Source organism: Tamandua tetradactyla, chromosome 2 (genome assembly GCF_023851605.1).
Source record: "Tamandua tetradactyla isolate mTamTet1 chromosome 2, mTamTet1.pri, whole genome shotgun sequence".
Lineage (NCBI taxonomy): Eukaryota > Metazoa > Chordata > Mammalia > Pilosa > Myrmecophagidae > Tamandua > Tamandua tetradactyla.
In genome coordinates, this window is record NC_135328.1 from 54,608,107 (window position 1) to 54,623,720 (window position 15,614).

The 15,614-nt window shown below is 43.5% G+C and overlaps 1 protein-coding gene across 5 annotated transcripts in view; it reads right to left on the reverse strand.

Moving 5' to 3' along the window:
- Positions 1-15,614, reverse strand: part of RAPGEF1 (Rap guanine nucleotide exchange factor 1) — a 195,786-nt gene that overhangs the window by 50,162 nt on the left and 130,010 nt on the right. For 3 of the 5 annotated variants that reach the window (XM_077147295.1, XM_077147294.1, XM_077147291.1), the window contains 3 exons: positions 15,005-15,188; positions 13,351-13,851; positions 7,501-7,703 (listed from right to left, as the gene is read on the reverse strand). In XM_077147295.1, coding sequence (XP_077003410.1) covers positions 7,501-7,703; positions 13,351-13,851; positions 15,005-15,188 — 888 coding nt within the window. Of the gene's footprint in view, positions 1-4,720; positions 4,880-7,500; positions 7,704-13,350; positions 13,852-15,004; positions 15,189-15,614 lie in introns of all 5 variants that reach the window. The other 2 variants (XM_077147288.1, XM_077147285.1) reach the window with 1 other exon arrangement.

Sequence of the window (15,614 nt, forward strand, 5' to 3'; positions counted from 1 at the left end):
CTATGATTATTTCCCTGCCCTTTATCTCCTAATTGAAATCCTAAATGTCCTTTAAGACACAATTCAAGCTCCCTTTCCTCCATGGAGCTCTGCTTGACTTCCCAGCCACTCTACCACATATGGGTTTCTACTTACTTTAATTTCAAGCCCTTACTCATTAAATGATTCACCGTACCTTAATGTGAGTCCCTCTTATGATTGTTTACTTCTGCTACTGATGAACTGTAGTGTTTCTATGGGGATGGGGCTGCATCTTCCTTATTTCTGGATCTCTCTAGCAACCCAACCTATATACAGGAGATGCACTATGCTTGTTGAACTAAACTGATCCCTTGGATCCTAAGAAAGGTAAATAAGAATACTTTCTCAGCATCTATTAAAATTTAAAGTGTTCAATATAGGTTTATTGCTCTTTAATAAAGAACTGTGTGAGGTGTCTTCAAATTTGATCCTAAGTGGCATTCCTTTGGAATTCCATGCTGGACTAATGGCACAGGCCTAGAAATAATGGAATGGAGAAATTTAGGAATAAAGGGCTGCCTCATAGCAATACAAAACCCTCTCTCTGGTACCCGACTTCTAAAAATTTAAAGCAGAAAATATATGATGAATATGAATATGTTGACATTACATTAACTATTCTGGGGTTTCAACTAATCAAATGTTCAAATGTTCCAAACATTTAGGCCAGGGAGTTCCAGGAAGATGGCAGAATAGGATAGATCAAGTTCAACCCTGTTCCAAGGAACAGCTAGAGAAGGGATGGGAGGGCAACTGGGATGGCAATCCAGGGTGTTAGTGTCCTGAGAAGCAGAGAACTGGAGATCATCCAGCTGATGCAAGCAGCCTAATGCGGAAGCCTGGAGTTCTCAGGAGTGCATGGACAGGGAGACAGGGACTAGGAAGTAAGTCAAGCCACGTTCCTTGAGCATACTACCTTCATCAGTGCAGCCCCGTGATCTACAACTTACCCCACAACCCAAGCACCTGACCCCTGTCACCTTTTCCCCTTCCCCGAGCTCCAAGAGCCCCCACACCACCAACCTCTCACGTGTATACCTGCTCCACAACCCCACCTGAAGCACGCACACCTGCCTCAGCCCAACTCATCTCTCCTGCACAAGCGATGTCTAGCCCCACCCCTCCCGAGCCCCACCTCCCAGTCCCTAAAGCCAGCACATAAAGGCCATTGGTGCTCAGCTCCATACCCAGGCTATAACCCGCCCTCAGCCCATATAGTAGCACAGCATCACCATGCCCTCCCTGAGCACTGCGCCAGTGTACAGCAGTATACGGCACCCCCAGATCTGCACATTCGCATAGTCCCCAGTCACACACCCCCAGCTCTGGGAAAGTGCTGACCTGCACAGCCAGGCCACATCTGCCTCTAGCCCACTCAGGCACAATGCTGACCTGCTGCCCTAGCTCTGCGCATGTATACGAAGGGCCCCATGCCCTAGATCAGTGCACACCAGGGCCCCGCCCCTCAGACCCATACACCCACACAACCACATCCTCCCTGCTGCTGGGCGCCCATGCTCATAAGCACCAGTGTTGCACCCCCAACTTGCACCTATACCCGTAGTGCAATGCAACACCACACTGTTGTGCCCCGCCCCATGCCCTGAATCTTGCTCCGCATCCATCCTGCAAATTCAAGGCCTTAGACTACTGAAGGAAATCAATTTCCAAAGTAAACCAGTTAAGATATTCACATGCTATGAAGACAGCAGCAGATCACTAAACATGTCATGACACAGATGGATACAGCCCAGACTAATGATCAAATTAAAATACCAGAGAAGACACAGACATTGGAACAACGAATCAAAGATGTTCATTAACTCAACTAAACAAATCAATGGGATGGCTAATGACATAAAGGAGATCAAGAACACACTAGAAGAGCATGAAGAGGAATTTGAAAGAATAAATAGAAAAATAGCAGATATTACAGAGATTAAAGATGCTGTAAATCAAATAAAAAACATACTAAGACACACAACAGCAGATTTGAAGAGGCAGAAGAAAGAATAAGCAAACTAGAGGATAGGACAACTGATTTCAAGTTCTCAAAACAGCAAATGGTAAAAAAGATGGAAAAATTTTAATTGAATCTCAGGGAAATGACGGACAAAACAAAGTACATAAATATAAGAATAACTGGTGTCCCAGAAGGAGAAGAGAAGAATAAAGGGCTAGGAAGATTAGTTGAGGATATAATGGGGGAAAACTTCCCAACCCTTAAAAAGACATAAATATGCAAGTCAAAGAAGCTCAACAAACTCCAAATAGAATAAATCCAAATAGGCCTTCCCCAAGACACTGACTAAGCAGTCTGTCAAATGTTGAAGACAGGCAGAAAATTCTGAAAGGAGCAAGAGAAAAACATTCTACTACATACAAGGGAAACCACATAAGACTGAATTCAGACTACTCAATTGGCACTATGGAGGTGAGAATGCAGTGGTATGATATAGTTAGGATCCTGAAAGAAAGAATTCCAAACATTTAGGCAATTACTAAAGACTCTTGAGGCCTATGGTGCACTTTCCTTTTAATGAAAAATGCACTTTTATTAGTGCATCCTCCTGGGCCCCTTCATAGAGCTGGTGCTAAATACAGTATTTTAGATGTAAGATATCTTAAGATTTCCTCTATATGGATGAAAAGTATAATGCACTTATAAACAAACTCAGTTGAAACATCCTCAAATTTCTTTAATTTTGTAGCAAACAGTCTAGTTTATTCACAGTCCACTAACTCCAAGTGCTCCAGAGAGACACTGTAGAAACTCTCAGGATTACTCATAATTACATTCTGTTCATGGGGGTGGGGGACTATTACGTTCAAGAGCTAGGATTATCTAAAGGCCAAGTTTTGCCAAGATCTGTGAAAGGAGCCTGCCAGAAGAACTTTCTTAGGAAACAGGGCATCTGTGCAACCTGAGTGGAGGGGCGGTTGTTTAGCCTTTCTATAGCACTCGTAGGTTGGCTGAGGGCTCTTTTTTTTTTTTTTTTTTAAACATGGGCAGGCACCGGGAATCGAACCTGGGTCCTCGGGCATGGCAGGCAAGCACTCTTACCTGCTGAGCCACCATGGCCCACCCTGGCTGAGGGCTCTTAAAAGTTGAGCCCTAGCATCCTGTGAAAGACAGTATTCCAAGGTCCTCATAACAGGCAACACTTTCTTAGCCCTGGGCATTGAATGGTTTCCAAAGATGGCAACCAAACAAAACCCAATAGAGAACCTGGGTTTGTATAAGTCTTTAAAAGTCACCTGGTTCAACTTTATCATTTATAGATGGAAAAAAGAATAGCTCAAATAGGAAAGCTATTTGTTCAAGCTATTGTGTATAGGATTAAAAGAAGAGCCAATACTAGAATCGGAAACTCTTATTACTAAGGTAATAAGCTTATTTAATAAGTCTATCAGCTTACCATATATGCTGGGCAGTTCCATATTATTTCCTTTAATTCTCACAATCATCCTAAGAGGCAGGTAAAAGTACCATCTCAAAGGAAAGAAATTAAGGCCCAGGGAGGCCAAGTGAATTACCCAAGGTCAAAGTAATTTTAAGTGGGATCTGAAATTGGCTCTATTCCAAAGCTCTTTCCAATGCTGCTCAGTTTCATTTTAACAGACTGAAGGAAGAATGTTAGCTGTTCAGGTTCTTGGTCAGATGTGTACTCCAGCGAAAGATAACAGAATAGCACCGTGCCTCCTAAGTGCTACTATCCTCTAGGTCTTTCATTAGGCTTTAAAAAAAATAGCCACAACTCTTCCCTTTTCCAATGCGTGCTCCTTTGTAATGTACTTTAGCAGCAATTTTTATCAGGAGGTAGAGACTATTTCCCCATTCTTTGAATCTGGGCTGGCTTTGTGATTTTACCAAGAGAATGCAATGGAAATAATATTGTGCCAATTTCTAAATCTATGGCCTAGGCTCTCAAGATATCTTCCATGCTTCTGTTCATTTTCTTGGAACCTTGCCAGATGCCATGTGAACAAGCCCAGGCTAGCCTGATGGAAGCTGACAGACCACATGGATCACAGCCAAATCAGCTCAATTGTCCTAGCTGAGGTCCCAGAGCTCTGAGCGAGACCAGTCAAGACCAGTCATGCTTGTGTCAGAACAGTACAACCACCCTACTAGCCTGTATCCTGAGCAATGATAAATGGTTACAGTTGTTTTAATACATTATGTTTTACCTTTTTTCTGTGTGGGCAGGCACCAGGAATCAAGCCCGGGTCTCTGGTATGGCAGACAAGATCTCTGCGTGCTGAGTCACTGTGTTTTGGGGTAATTCGTTAGGCAGCAAAAGCTAACTAATTGATGTGGCCCTCAAACTCACTCCGTGACATACCTGGTAAAGCTTGCTCTCCATGTGAAGAATAGTCCTTTTTAAAGATTTAACACTTAAAAGGTTGTGGGATCAGAATAAAAAGGTCAAAACATCCCTGTCAGTTTAATGCTCCAAGGGGGGCTCCAAGGGGGGCTGCTAATTTTTCCCCATCCTTATCCACACCAATCCAGATAATTAACATTAACTTAAGGCTATAGGGAACGAGCCATACATATCCTTTCCCAACTATGTGCAGGAATCTTGCAGAAGGACAGAAGCAGCGATGGATAGCACACATTACCAGGAGGTACAGGCTACAAATGAATGATCACGTACACACGTTTCCAAGAAAAGAAAGGCAGGCAGTGACTCACCGAGGGCACAGGTAAATTGCCGTGCCGGCTGAGAAAGGAATTAGAGATGGATACACTGATGCCCTGAGTGGCACTGCTGTCATCGGGGGTGAAGGCCACTTTAGTTTGCTGGACACAGTAGGAGACAGAGGAGAAGGAAGAAGCAGCATAGGAGGCCTGCTGGACAGAAGAGACAAGAGGGACGACAGGGAAGAAGAGAGAAAAGCAGAGAACAATCAGGCATATATCTATAAATAAAAAGAGTAAGTAGACTGGCTATCTAATTCTGCTTAGAGACATTTTGGAGAGGGATGGTTTCCTGGATCAAACTTCAGGGATTAAAAATATCTGCCAAAGACTATCTGAATGAAAGATTATACTCCTCTTTTTTCCTTATAACAGATTTAAAAAGTTAACTTTCATATAAATTGTTTCCATGGGAAGGAGGTAGGGTAGAAGGAGGGCAAGCATGTTTGGAGCCAGAGAAACCTGGCATTTATTGAGGGCTTTTAGTTCCTTCCTGTGAGGGTCAGACTAGTGTAGTTATTCATGCTACATCAAAGCACAAAGTGGGAGTCAGGCTACCTGAGCCTGAGTCTGGGCTTTTGCCATTTATGAGCTGTTTGGCCTTGGCTTTATTTAAAACTCTGTGCTTCATGTTCTTCTTTAAAATGGAATAAAATGGTGCCTTATGTATAGGACTGCTGGGAGGATAAAATGAGATAATACTTGTAAAGCACTTGGAATCGTGCCACCATAGTGTACATGGGTCAAGAGATGTAATCCTTATTATTCTTTTTATCTGTTAATGGGGATAACACCTCCTGATATGCATTTGAGAGAGAGTAGGGCAAGCATCTGGTACAGTACACGTTAATGTGGTATGTCTGGGCTTCAGGCAGAGTTGGACTTGCGCTTCCACTTCTAGCTGTGTGCTTTGAATAATTCTCTCAGGCTCTCTAACCCTCAGTTTGTTTAAAATGGGGGCGACAGGAAGCATGTTGAGGACTGTTGTGAAATCATCTGAAAGCTCGGGTGCTTGCACATGGTGGGTGTTTCACTGGGTTAGTCTCTGCTCCCTCCTCATGTGTTCAACTCCCAGAGGCTGTCTGTTCCTCTCTCACCACTGTTCTGTTAGCTTCATGTGAAGGTCTAGAGTGCTCCCTCAGAACAAGTTCTGATTCCAAGCGTGGTCATAAAGGGTCTGTCTCCAAATACTCAGAGAAGCCTATGGAACCCACGGTACAGAGAAGATGCCCAAAGACATCCAATGTGCACTTGTGGACACTGGTCGGAGGGTCTAAGAATATTTCAAATTTCAACAAAATCTGGTCCCACTGTATTATAAATCCTTTTGTATAGAACTAACATTTTAGGTCAAGGGTTCTGAGGTAAAGGTTCCATGGTAAAGACCAGAACAGTTTAGATTCACATTTTGGCATATTCATGTGTCCACAGAGGTGGGCAGGGCAAATGGCATCGGTCTTGCCTTGCAGACGAAGCACTGTGACCAAGAACACAGTGCTGATTAAGAGTAGAACTGGAGCCCGGGGTTCCCAACTCCAAGGTTAACCTTTTCTCTACTAGAATGAGGCTGCCTCAGAGGAGACTGATTTTGATTCTTGGTCAGGACGATGATCTAGAGACTTCTAAGCCCACTGAATGTAGAAAGGTTCAGGAACTTCTGGGACTGGGTATGGGCTAGATGCCTGATTCTATGATTGCAGAGCCCAAGCCCTGCAACTCCAATGGCTGCAAGCATTTGTCTCCAAGAAAAGTCAGGGTAGCACCTTCATGTCCTTTTGAAATGGATAAAAGACAACCCAGCTAGCCACACTTCTCCCCTCTCATTAAAAACTGATTGGGGAGAATTGCATACAAGAATTTGCTAGTATGCAGATTGGCCAGCATACAAGCAAAACAGCACATTTGCTCTGAAAAACTTCAGAATTCCTCTCTAGTATGTATTCTTCCTGAAAAGACAGGCTGGATGATATGCTTTGATTCTAAAAATGGACTTGAGTCCACTGGATTAGCCAATTGGTAGCGAGAGAAAAGGTTTAGAACCTCCCAACAGGCAAAGAGATCTTGCCTGCCTGATCCCTGTACTAATTTCCATAATCTTATAGGTTGGCCACACAGCACAGCCTGCCTTCTATGCCAAAATTTACTTCATTACTTATATGAAAGCCTTTAGTGCAGGAGACGATTTTTTAAAGGAGGAAGGGTGCTATGTATGAAATACAAAGTGGCTCTGTTTAAAGCCATCTCACTTTCAATAGAGCTTGTTTTAATTGGGCCATCTCTGGCCTGAGCTGGAATATAAGTCACTCTATATAGCTTGGCCCCATTATGTAAATCAAGTCCACAGATGGCCTGTTCACAGACGATGCCTTGTGATTTGATTAAGTTCCTCCTTACTGGGAGGTCTATGTTTGAGCCAAAGAAAAGAGAAAAAAATATAAGAGACTGTCAACAGAGAAAGCAAACAAACATTCTGAGTACAAACCAGTCTTAGCTGCATCAGGCTGCTCTGGAAAAGAAAGGCACCACCCGCCACCAGGGTGGGGAGGTGGTAGAGTGGGAGACAGGCTGCTGGGAGCTTATTATGAGGAAGTGAAAGCACCCAAGCAGGATACAGCAAATACAACATGTACGTCCAGGCCCCAATATGGAAGAAAACAGAGTTAAATCTTTCCCCAAGGAAGGTCATTTTAGTTCCTAGAGACCTGTTAGGACTGGAAATTCTGGTCACCAATGGCAGTGAAAACAAAGATGAGGATTATGAGGGTGCTGCTTACCAGCTGCCGCTGCTTGGGTGGGAGGGCTGGGGGTGGGGCCAGGTCCTGTGAGGAGTCCCCACTGCTGAAGGAGTCATTGAAGCCATACACCTCCATGAGGTGCTTGTTCTTCTGCTGGTAGATGTGTTCATTCTGTGGCGTCTGGTAGAACATGGAGGGCTGGGGCTCTGAGTAGTCCTCAAGTAGCTGCATGTAGGCCAGCACTACAAAACAGAGAAAGGGGGAAGTGGATGGGCAACCCCTTGCATTCTTCTCTGCACTCTCTGTTACTAAAGAGCAGAACTAAGACAAGGGTTGGGGGGTGCCATGTTCAGAGAATCTACCTTCTCACAGCAATCAGGGTGATTTCCATAAAAAGTATATTGGGGTACTTCACTTCCTTGCTTAAACCCCTCGGGTGATTTCCAACCACACTCAGAGTGACACCCCAACTCTGTATCAGGGCTTAGGAGGAGGCTCAGCACAGCTGGTAGACTCCCATCTCACACCACATCCTGTTCTCCCATTCAGCTCAAAGTGTGTTATCTTCTTTCAGTTGTTGGACACCTTGAGGGATTTTTGCATATGCTGTTCCCACTGTTCCAAATGCTCTTCCTCAACCCTTCTGAGGCCAACTCTTTTTCATTCTCATGGCTCAGCTTAACAGTAACTTCCTGAAAGGCTTGTCATGAGTAGCCCCTCTGTATTAGCCTCCCTTTTGGCCCCTCATTTATTTCCTTCCTAGTACTTCCACAGCTCTTAATTAGTTATATGGGTTCTCTTCATTCATCCAATTTTTATTGAGCACCTACTATATGTTAGGCACCTACATAGGTGCTGGGATATTACAGGGGACAGAAAAATGAATCCTTTGCTTTGTGTGCACATTCTTCTCAGAGAGATAGACAATAGGCAAATGTATGGTGTGACATCAGGGAGAGATAAGTCTCAGGGGGAAATAAGTCTCATGGAGAACAGATGGCGATGGGGGAAGAAATTTCTATGCAGAGGCTATAGGCAATGCAAAGGCCCAAGGCTAGGAAGAGGGTCTAGGTGGGCAGAGCACAAGAGGCAAGGGGAGAGTAACAGAAGACACAGCCAGATCACCAGGCAGGGGCCAGCTCACATGAAGTTGTGTGAGCATAGCAAGGAAGGTTTTATTGTGAACACGATGGAAAAAGTGTCCCATCATATTGAGGGGTTTTACACTGGGGTGTGCCTAGGGCTGATTTATGTCTTGAGAAGATTCTTATGACTCTTGGTAAAGAGACGTGTTAGAGACTGCTGTGGTTGCTCAAGGGGAGAGAGCATTGTGATATGAGGCAGGTGGTGAGTGTTCTATTCAGATATATTTTGAAAGGAGATCTGCAGGATTTACTGCCTCCCTCAAGCTCCTAAAAGGCAGGACCATGACTATTTTGTTTGCTGCTGTATCATTAGTGCAGGGTACACTGCAGGCGGGTATTCCATAAATATTTGCAGAAGGAATAAATAAGTAGTAGATCTTACATCCCTCAGGATTTGTCCCTAGTAACATGCCAAACCAGAAATGGCTTTATCAGGCTAGAGCCAAAGGGGTAAGTTCTGTAGAGCACCTACCGGATATGCAAAAAAACAGTCACTAAATTCAGTTCTCGCTTTTTATATGAAAGGGTATTCCTAGCAAGAGGGGCAAATCATGACAAAATTCATGATTCAAACATATATACCCTACTTCTCCAGAAATCCTTTTAGAAATCCCAGTCTTCCTCATCCCTGCAGTCTTAGTGAAGCTACTACCTCATATTGGAACTGCATGCACCAATGCAGTCAGTCTGTCCAGTAGGCATGCCTCACTAGCCTGCACAAAGAGGCATCACCAACAAAGAGACAGCTGCAACAAATATCTGCAAAGATCTCACCCGTCTGGGGAGGTGAGAAGTCAGGAGAACAAAGGGCCAACCTGTCACGTCTCAGTGATCTCATCCTTGGCAGACATCTCACCAAGGCAGGTGTGGAGCCTTCAGCTCTCATGCGCATGTGCATGTGTGTGCGTGTAGGATGAGTGTACAATTCTGTTGTGATTTTCTGGGTTAATGATCGACCTGAGCCCTAAGACCTACAAAGCCAGGCCATTCTGAATACTCCAGACCCTGGAGTCCAGAAAGCTCTGGGAGGAATAACAGCTTGTGCACAGCCATCTTGGCATCCTTTATGCAGCTGTGAGGGCTGCCTTAGAACAGAAGCCCTTTCTCCAAGCCTCTACCCACATATATAGACTGGATTGGGCACTTGAAATTTCCACAGCAGAGTCTAGGTTCAGGCGGCCACCCAATAAATATGTTTCTTGAAACAATGTACCATCTTTTTCCTTCTCCAGAAAGTACAGGAAGCTTGTAGATGTTAGCATATTCCCCATACACAATGTATGTACCAATCTTTGGAGGGAAAGGTACTGTCATGCCCCTGAAATGTGGGATAAGAGTAAGTAACTAATTTACTTACAGAGTTGGTGTACAGGCACTGAGAAGGATCTAAAGTCACAATGAGAGCTGGAAAGAAAAAAGGGTCCCCAAATTTGGAAGCAAAGGAATTTAAATCAGTATGTGGAGAGCACAAGGGAAGAAAGCAATATAAATCACCGTCCTGAGCAGCCACCTTTCCTTCGGATCCTTTACAAAGAGCCATGTACACCTGTTAGGTGGAGCTGAAATTCAGATACCAAGAAAAAGTAGCAAGGACAGTTTTGGATTTAATTTTGTATTTTCAAATAACTACAAAGCCAGGGATTTAACTGGAGACCTGAACTAGTTAGAAAATTAAAGAAGGGCAGAGACACCTTAGCAGAAGAAGCATCACAAAGGTAGGGAATTTATCTTTTTCTTCCTTGCATCTCATTTTGGGTTCAGGTAGACAGGAAAAAATCTCTCTCCAGGTATATTTTTGTGGCACCTTTCACTGAAAGAGGGGGTTCAAAGTTACCTTCAATATAAAATAATACAGACTTCTTATTAGCTCCAATCAGTACCGAGTGGAATCTGAGTGTGACCGTATGCAGGAGGTACACCCATGTCTCTATCACAAGGTCAGCTGCTGGTACTGATAAAGGAAAGTGCAGCTCATGGTCCCCTTTGGTTTCCACAATGTTTCTTTTTCAGTACTGCACAACCAATACCACTGAGTTCTAGAAGAAGATGCAAGCTTATGAAGGCGATACCCAAATGCCTACCAACTGCTTCCTAAAATGGTTGAACACAACCATGTTCTGCCTGATCAAAATAGGAAGTTGCAGTAAAACTGGAATCTTTTTGGAAGGTCTCTCCTGATGGTTGAAGTCCTTTTAGGGACCTGCTAACAAGCATGAAGAAACAGCAGTGATATTTCACAACATTTCAGAAAGGAGGATCAGTCCATTTTAAAATCCAACCCCCCCACCCCCCGACCACGGCTCATAAAATAGAGCAGCCAACACCTGGACGGCTCAAAAGGCCCATTCCAGTGGGCACCCAGAACTTTGGGGGCCTTTTGTGGGCAAACAGGAATTATGAAGCTTGACCTTGTGCAGTACAAAGAACTCATGGAGCTGCCCTTGGCAAGAGGAGCCAGGGAAACTCATGACTTCACGGCATCTCTAAGGGATAACAATGCTCTATGACACCGGGGTTGCACACATATGAGGTTTGTCCAGTGTTAGCCATACGTAAGCGATGATTGTTAATCTCATTCTTTGCCTCAATGAAACTTTGTGAGGTGTTTTTTTTCCATGGGGAATATTGCAGTCACAGACTGTAACTCTCCAAGTGCTCCCCGAGCAGGTGAACAGCAGACTTGAAAATAGAATCCAAGCCTCTGGGTGCTTCACGTAAGGGCTTTTTTGCAGAGCACAGGAAAGACTGTCCCATAGCATGGGGGTCATTACTGAAAATTGGACAGGGTCTCATTCAAAGGAGGGCTGGAATCCTTCCTACTTAGCTTGGGAATTAGTATTACATACTAGTTAAAACGAGAGCTTTGATCATCGGGCCTGGGTCTGAATCCCTGATCTTTCACTACTTTCTTGTTGATCTGAGGCAAGCTACTCAATCCTCTAAGTATCAGCACCTTCATTTATAAAATGGGAGATAATATCTACATTACCTGGCTGTTGTAAGGATTAAATAAGACAGAGTGTAAAGCTTTAGCTTGGTGTATGCCACACTTAAGCTATTACTAGTTTTTAAAAAGGTTTGTAGGAACAAATGCTACAGATGTTGATGGATGGGATAAAGGACCAAAATGGATGTCTAAATTAATAGAAAATATTTTCAGCCATTTCAGACTGGAGACTGTTTAAAGGAAATAATGGATACCCTCTTTCCTTCCCCTCTTTACAGCTGTCTTGTCTGAGGACTGCTGCTCTATACCTGTCCTAAAAAGGTGGGAGGGCAAACACTTTCCTGGCATTATGGCTAGCCAGCATCACACATTTGTCACAGTTAGCATTAAATGCAATCCTGCCCTATGATTTGAGTTCAGAGAAATCCTAGAAAAGGAAAGGGGGTAAAGGTGGGTGGAGGAGAGAGCACAACAGCTCTTTAAACACTTCTATGTGCAGCGGGAGAGGCACAGAAGAGACATTCCTAGCATTGCTGTTTGAAACCCCTCCACTTAGTGCCCTGGTTTCCAGTGAGTGAAATAACAGATGGAAATGACATCATTAGCCCTACAAAGCCAGCTATCCCTCAGGCTGGGGGACCACACCACTGAGGCAATTACACATGCTGGGCAACACCCAGAGAGGAGCTGGAGAATATATTACACCATCAGCTGCATCCTCCTAACAGCCTTCCTTTCACAGACAGCCCAAATAACCCTCATGATAAACCTTGCAGTGCCTAACTGAGCCAGTTGAGAACAGAGCCCAGTTCCAGGACGGGCCAATCAGATGTTTTCATTTGGGAATTTGGAATGGAGATTCAGTTTCTAGTTCCTAGAAGTTCTCTGCTGGATGTTTCAGCTGAGGCTAGGGAATCCTGGGACAGTGGGCCTGATGTGGCCACGTATACATTAAAATGTTGACAGCTAGTGTACCAAAGAATGAGGCAGAACTGTCTGTGAAGTGTGGGGAAGAAAATGGGGAGCAAAGAAAGAGAGTGACAGGCAACTCTCTACCACATAGTTAAGGGAGTTAGCAGAAATTAAAATTTCCAATAGAACTCTGATTAGGAATTTTATGGCAAATATGAAGCTGGAAAATATCCAAAATACAAGTATTCAAAATTTCAGCTCTGCCCTTGAGCCCTAATCCTATCATATGTTGAAATGTATGGTCCAAGAAGTGTTTTTAGCTACTCCTGCTAAACAATGTTCAATTTCAAGTCACTATTTAAGCATGCTGCTTTCACTGTTGGCAAACACAGGACAGAGTTAGCATCCAGTTATATCTCTTTAAACAGTCATTTTGTATACTTCCAGGGATCCTCAGAAAATCACTCTATAGATATCAGTAATTTCTATTTTAAATTCAGTATCCCACCTTGATTTACAGAAGTAGTGGTAAAATGCTGGCGTTGACACTCATTTCCCTTTGTCATCATGAGTTCAAGTCAGAAAGCTCAACTAACTTCCTCTCAAACAAGAGAAGTACTCTGGCTTTGTGGAAAGCAGGCCTAAGTTTTCACAGAGACCACAAAGGAGCGGTCAGCTTTATTAGTCTTTACAAAAGTTTGGTTTTTAAAAATCATCACCAGTATCAACAAAACATGGCTCCCAGAAATGTCCAAGTACCTGTGATCTTATCTTTTATAAAAGAATGAGACCACTGGTTTGATTTTGGTCTAATGCTTAATTAAAATATACCACTACTTTATGTTAAAAAATGTGTTTCCTTAGAATGGCTCAACAAAAGCTTACTGTGTTTGTTTTTCTTCTCTGGTAGAGGAGGTGGTTTTTCTGCATCGCCTGTTGATTCAGGAACAGTGAAATCACCCACAAATTCCCCAGGGGCTGAGGAACCTCCTTGCTGAAAGGGGAGAACAGCAGCGAAGGGTGTGAAGGAGATGGAGTGGACGGAGGTTGGGTTCTGCAGGTCGTCCTCGGAGATGTTGTCATACTGGGAGGGGTGCCGCTCGTAGGACACCCTGCAGCCAGAGCTGTCCGTGGTCTGGGAGGCTGCACTCCTACGCTTTTTCTCCGGGAGAGCCGGCGGCATGTCTGTCTGCTGCCCCAAGGCCAAGGGACCCTCTGGCTGGGGACAGTTGCCAAGAGGCAACTGGAAAGGATGGCCAAGAAATGGAGACCCAGATTCCCCCAAGGACTCCGGCAATGGGCTAAGGTTACAGGCCACTTGCTGAGGTATCTGGTCTGCGTTAGAGAGGTCTTGCTGGAGGAATTCATAGTCGGGATCATAGTGATCTGTATTCACAACAGGGAACAAACACCTGTTAGAGACAAGGCCCTGCAGACAGAATGGATCCCACCCTTTTTCCTTTACTCAATCCTATTCACTACAGCATGACAACAAAACATATCTTCAATCTCATCTGTATGAAACTCTCACTTTATTTTATATTCTTCATTCTTCTCTCTGGTTAGAAAAATATAACAGATGGGAATAGGGCTGTTTGCTACACTACTCTTTGCACTTTTCCACATATTTCTCATTTCTTAATTAAAAAATTTCTTACTTAAAAAAAGAAAAACTGAATGACCATGGTAGAAATTATGGAAAACAAAATGAAAGGTATGTCATAATCCCAGAATCTAATTCTAAACACTGTTTACATTTTTATTTATTTCCCTAAAGTTTCTTCTTTTTTCCCTAGGATTCCTTTTTATTTTGTTGTTTAAACCACACTGAAAATACATTATATAAAGTTTTTTATTTTTTTCTATCAATATAGTATAAGTGATTTTTAATTTTTACATATTATTCTACCAAATGAATGTATCATAAATCATCTAATTTTGTACCAATGAGTATTTAAATTATTTCCAGTTTATTACTATTCATAATGTTAAGATTAACATCCTTAGTCAGAAATCTTGCTAAAAACTCTGATTATCTTCTTAGGATAAATTCTCCCAAGTGAAATATCTACTTCCTGGGACATAAACAACTTAAAGCTCTTTAAACTATTGTCATACTGCCTTTCAGACTTTCATCAAGCCCACAGCAGCACAAATTCAGCAACCTCTGCCAAATGTTGCTAGGGGCTCGTCCCCCTTCATTTATGGCTCTGAGCACAGATGGCCCTTAATATGGCAAACATAGTCAAACTGTATAATGACAGATTAACATTAACAACAGTTACCATTTGAATATCCAATGTGGTTTGATATTATTATTTCACTTAAACTTTCAACCTCCTTGAGAGGTAGATACTGTTGTCCTCATTTTGCAGATGAAGAAACTGAGGCTCAGATTTTAAACGACTTAACCAAGGTCATACAGCCAATGATTGGCATAGCTGGGATCTAAACACAGGTCTCCAAAGAAACCACCGAGGAATGATGAGACAATGAAGTCTAACTATGCAGAGTGGTGACAAAGTTGCCCACAGCTCACCTAGTGTTTCACAGCTTGTGTTCCGGGAGCACTGCCCACTGTCCCTGTCCAGAGAGGACAGCTGCTCATCGGATTTGCTGAGCTTGCCTATGCTGCTGCAAGGGGAAAGGCGGGGGGATTCTCCGCCGTAGGAGTGACTGCCTCCTGACAGCCGTCTCTGTGCATAACAGTCAACATCAAAGTCCTCATGGGGTGGGGGGAGGGGGAGAAAAAAAGAAGTCATTACTGAGAAATGGTGGTAGAGAACAGGGAAAAGGGAATCAGTACATTCACTTAGAGAAGGAAATACTGCCAAGCCCAGAAACTAGTTGGAAAGCCCCATCTTTCATATAAGCAATAAAACATGTCTGTGAATTACAAGAAAGAAGCCCTTAGGAGTTCTCTGGAGTGTGTGGCAAAGTAGGGCCTTTGGGCTCAGCTCAGACGTCATCAGGAGATGCCCTTGTGGCTCCCCATCCATACCTCCATATGGGAACTTCTACCAAGTCTTGGAAAGAGAAGGAGGGCTAAGAAGACTCCCACCCCTTGAGAGAGATCCTCTCACTGCAACAGACAAGAGAGACTAAAGACCACTCTTACTTTCAACTTCAGGAGTCAAATCCCTAACCCA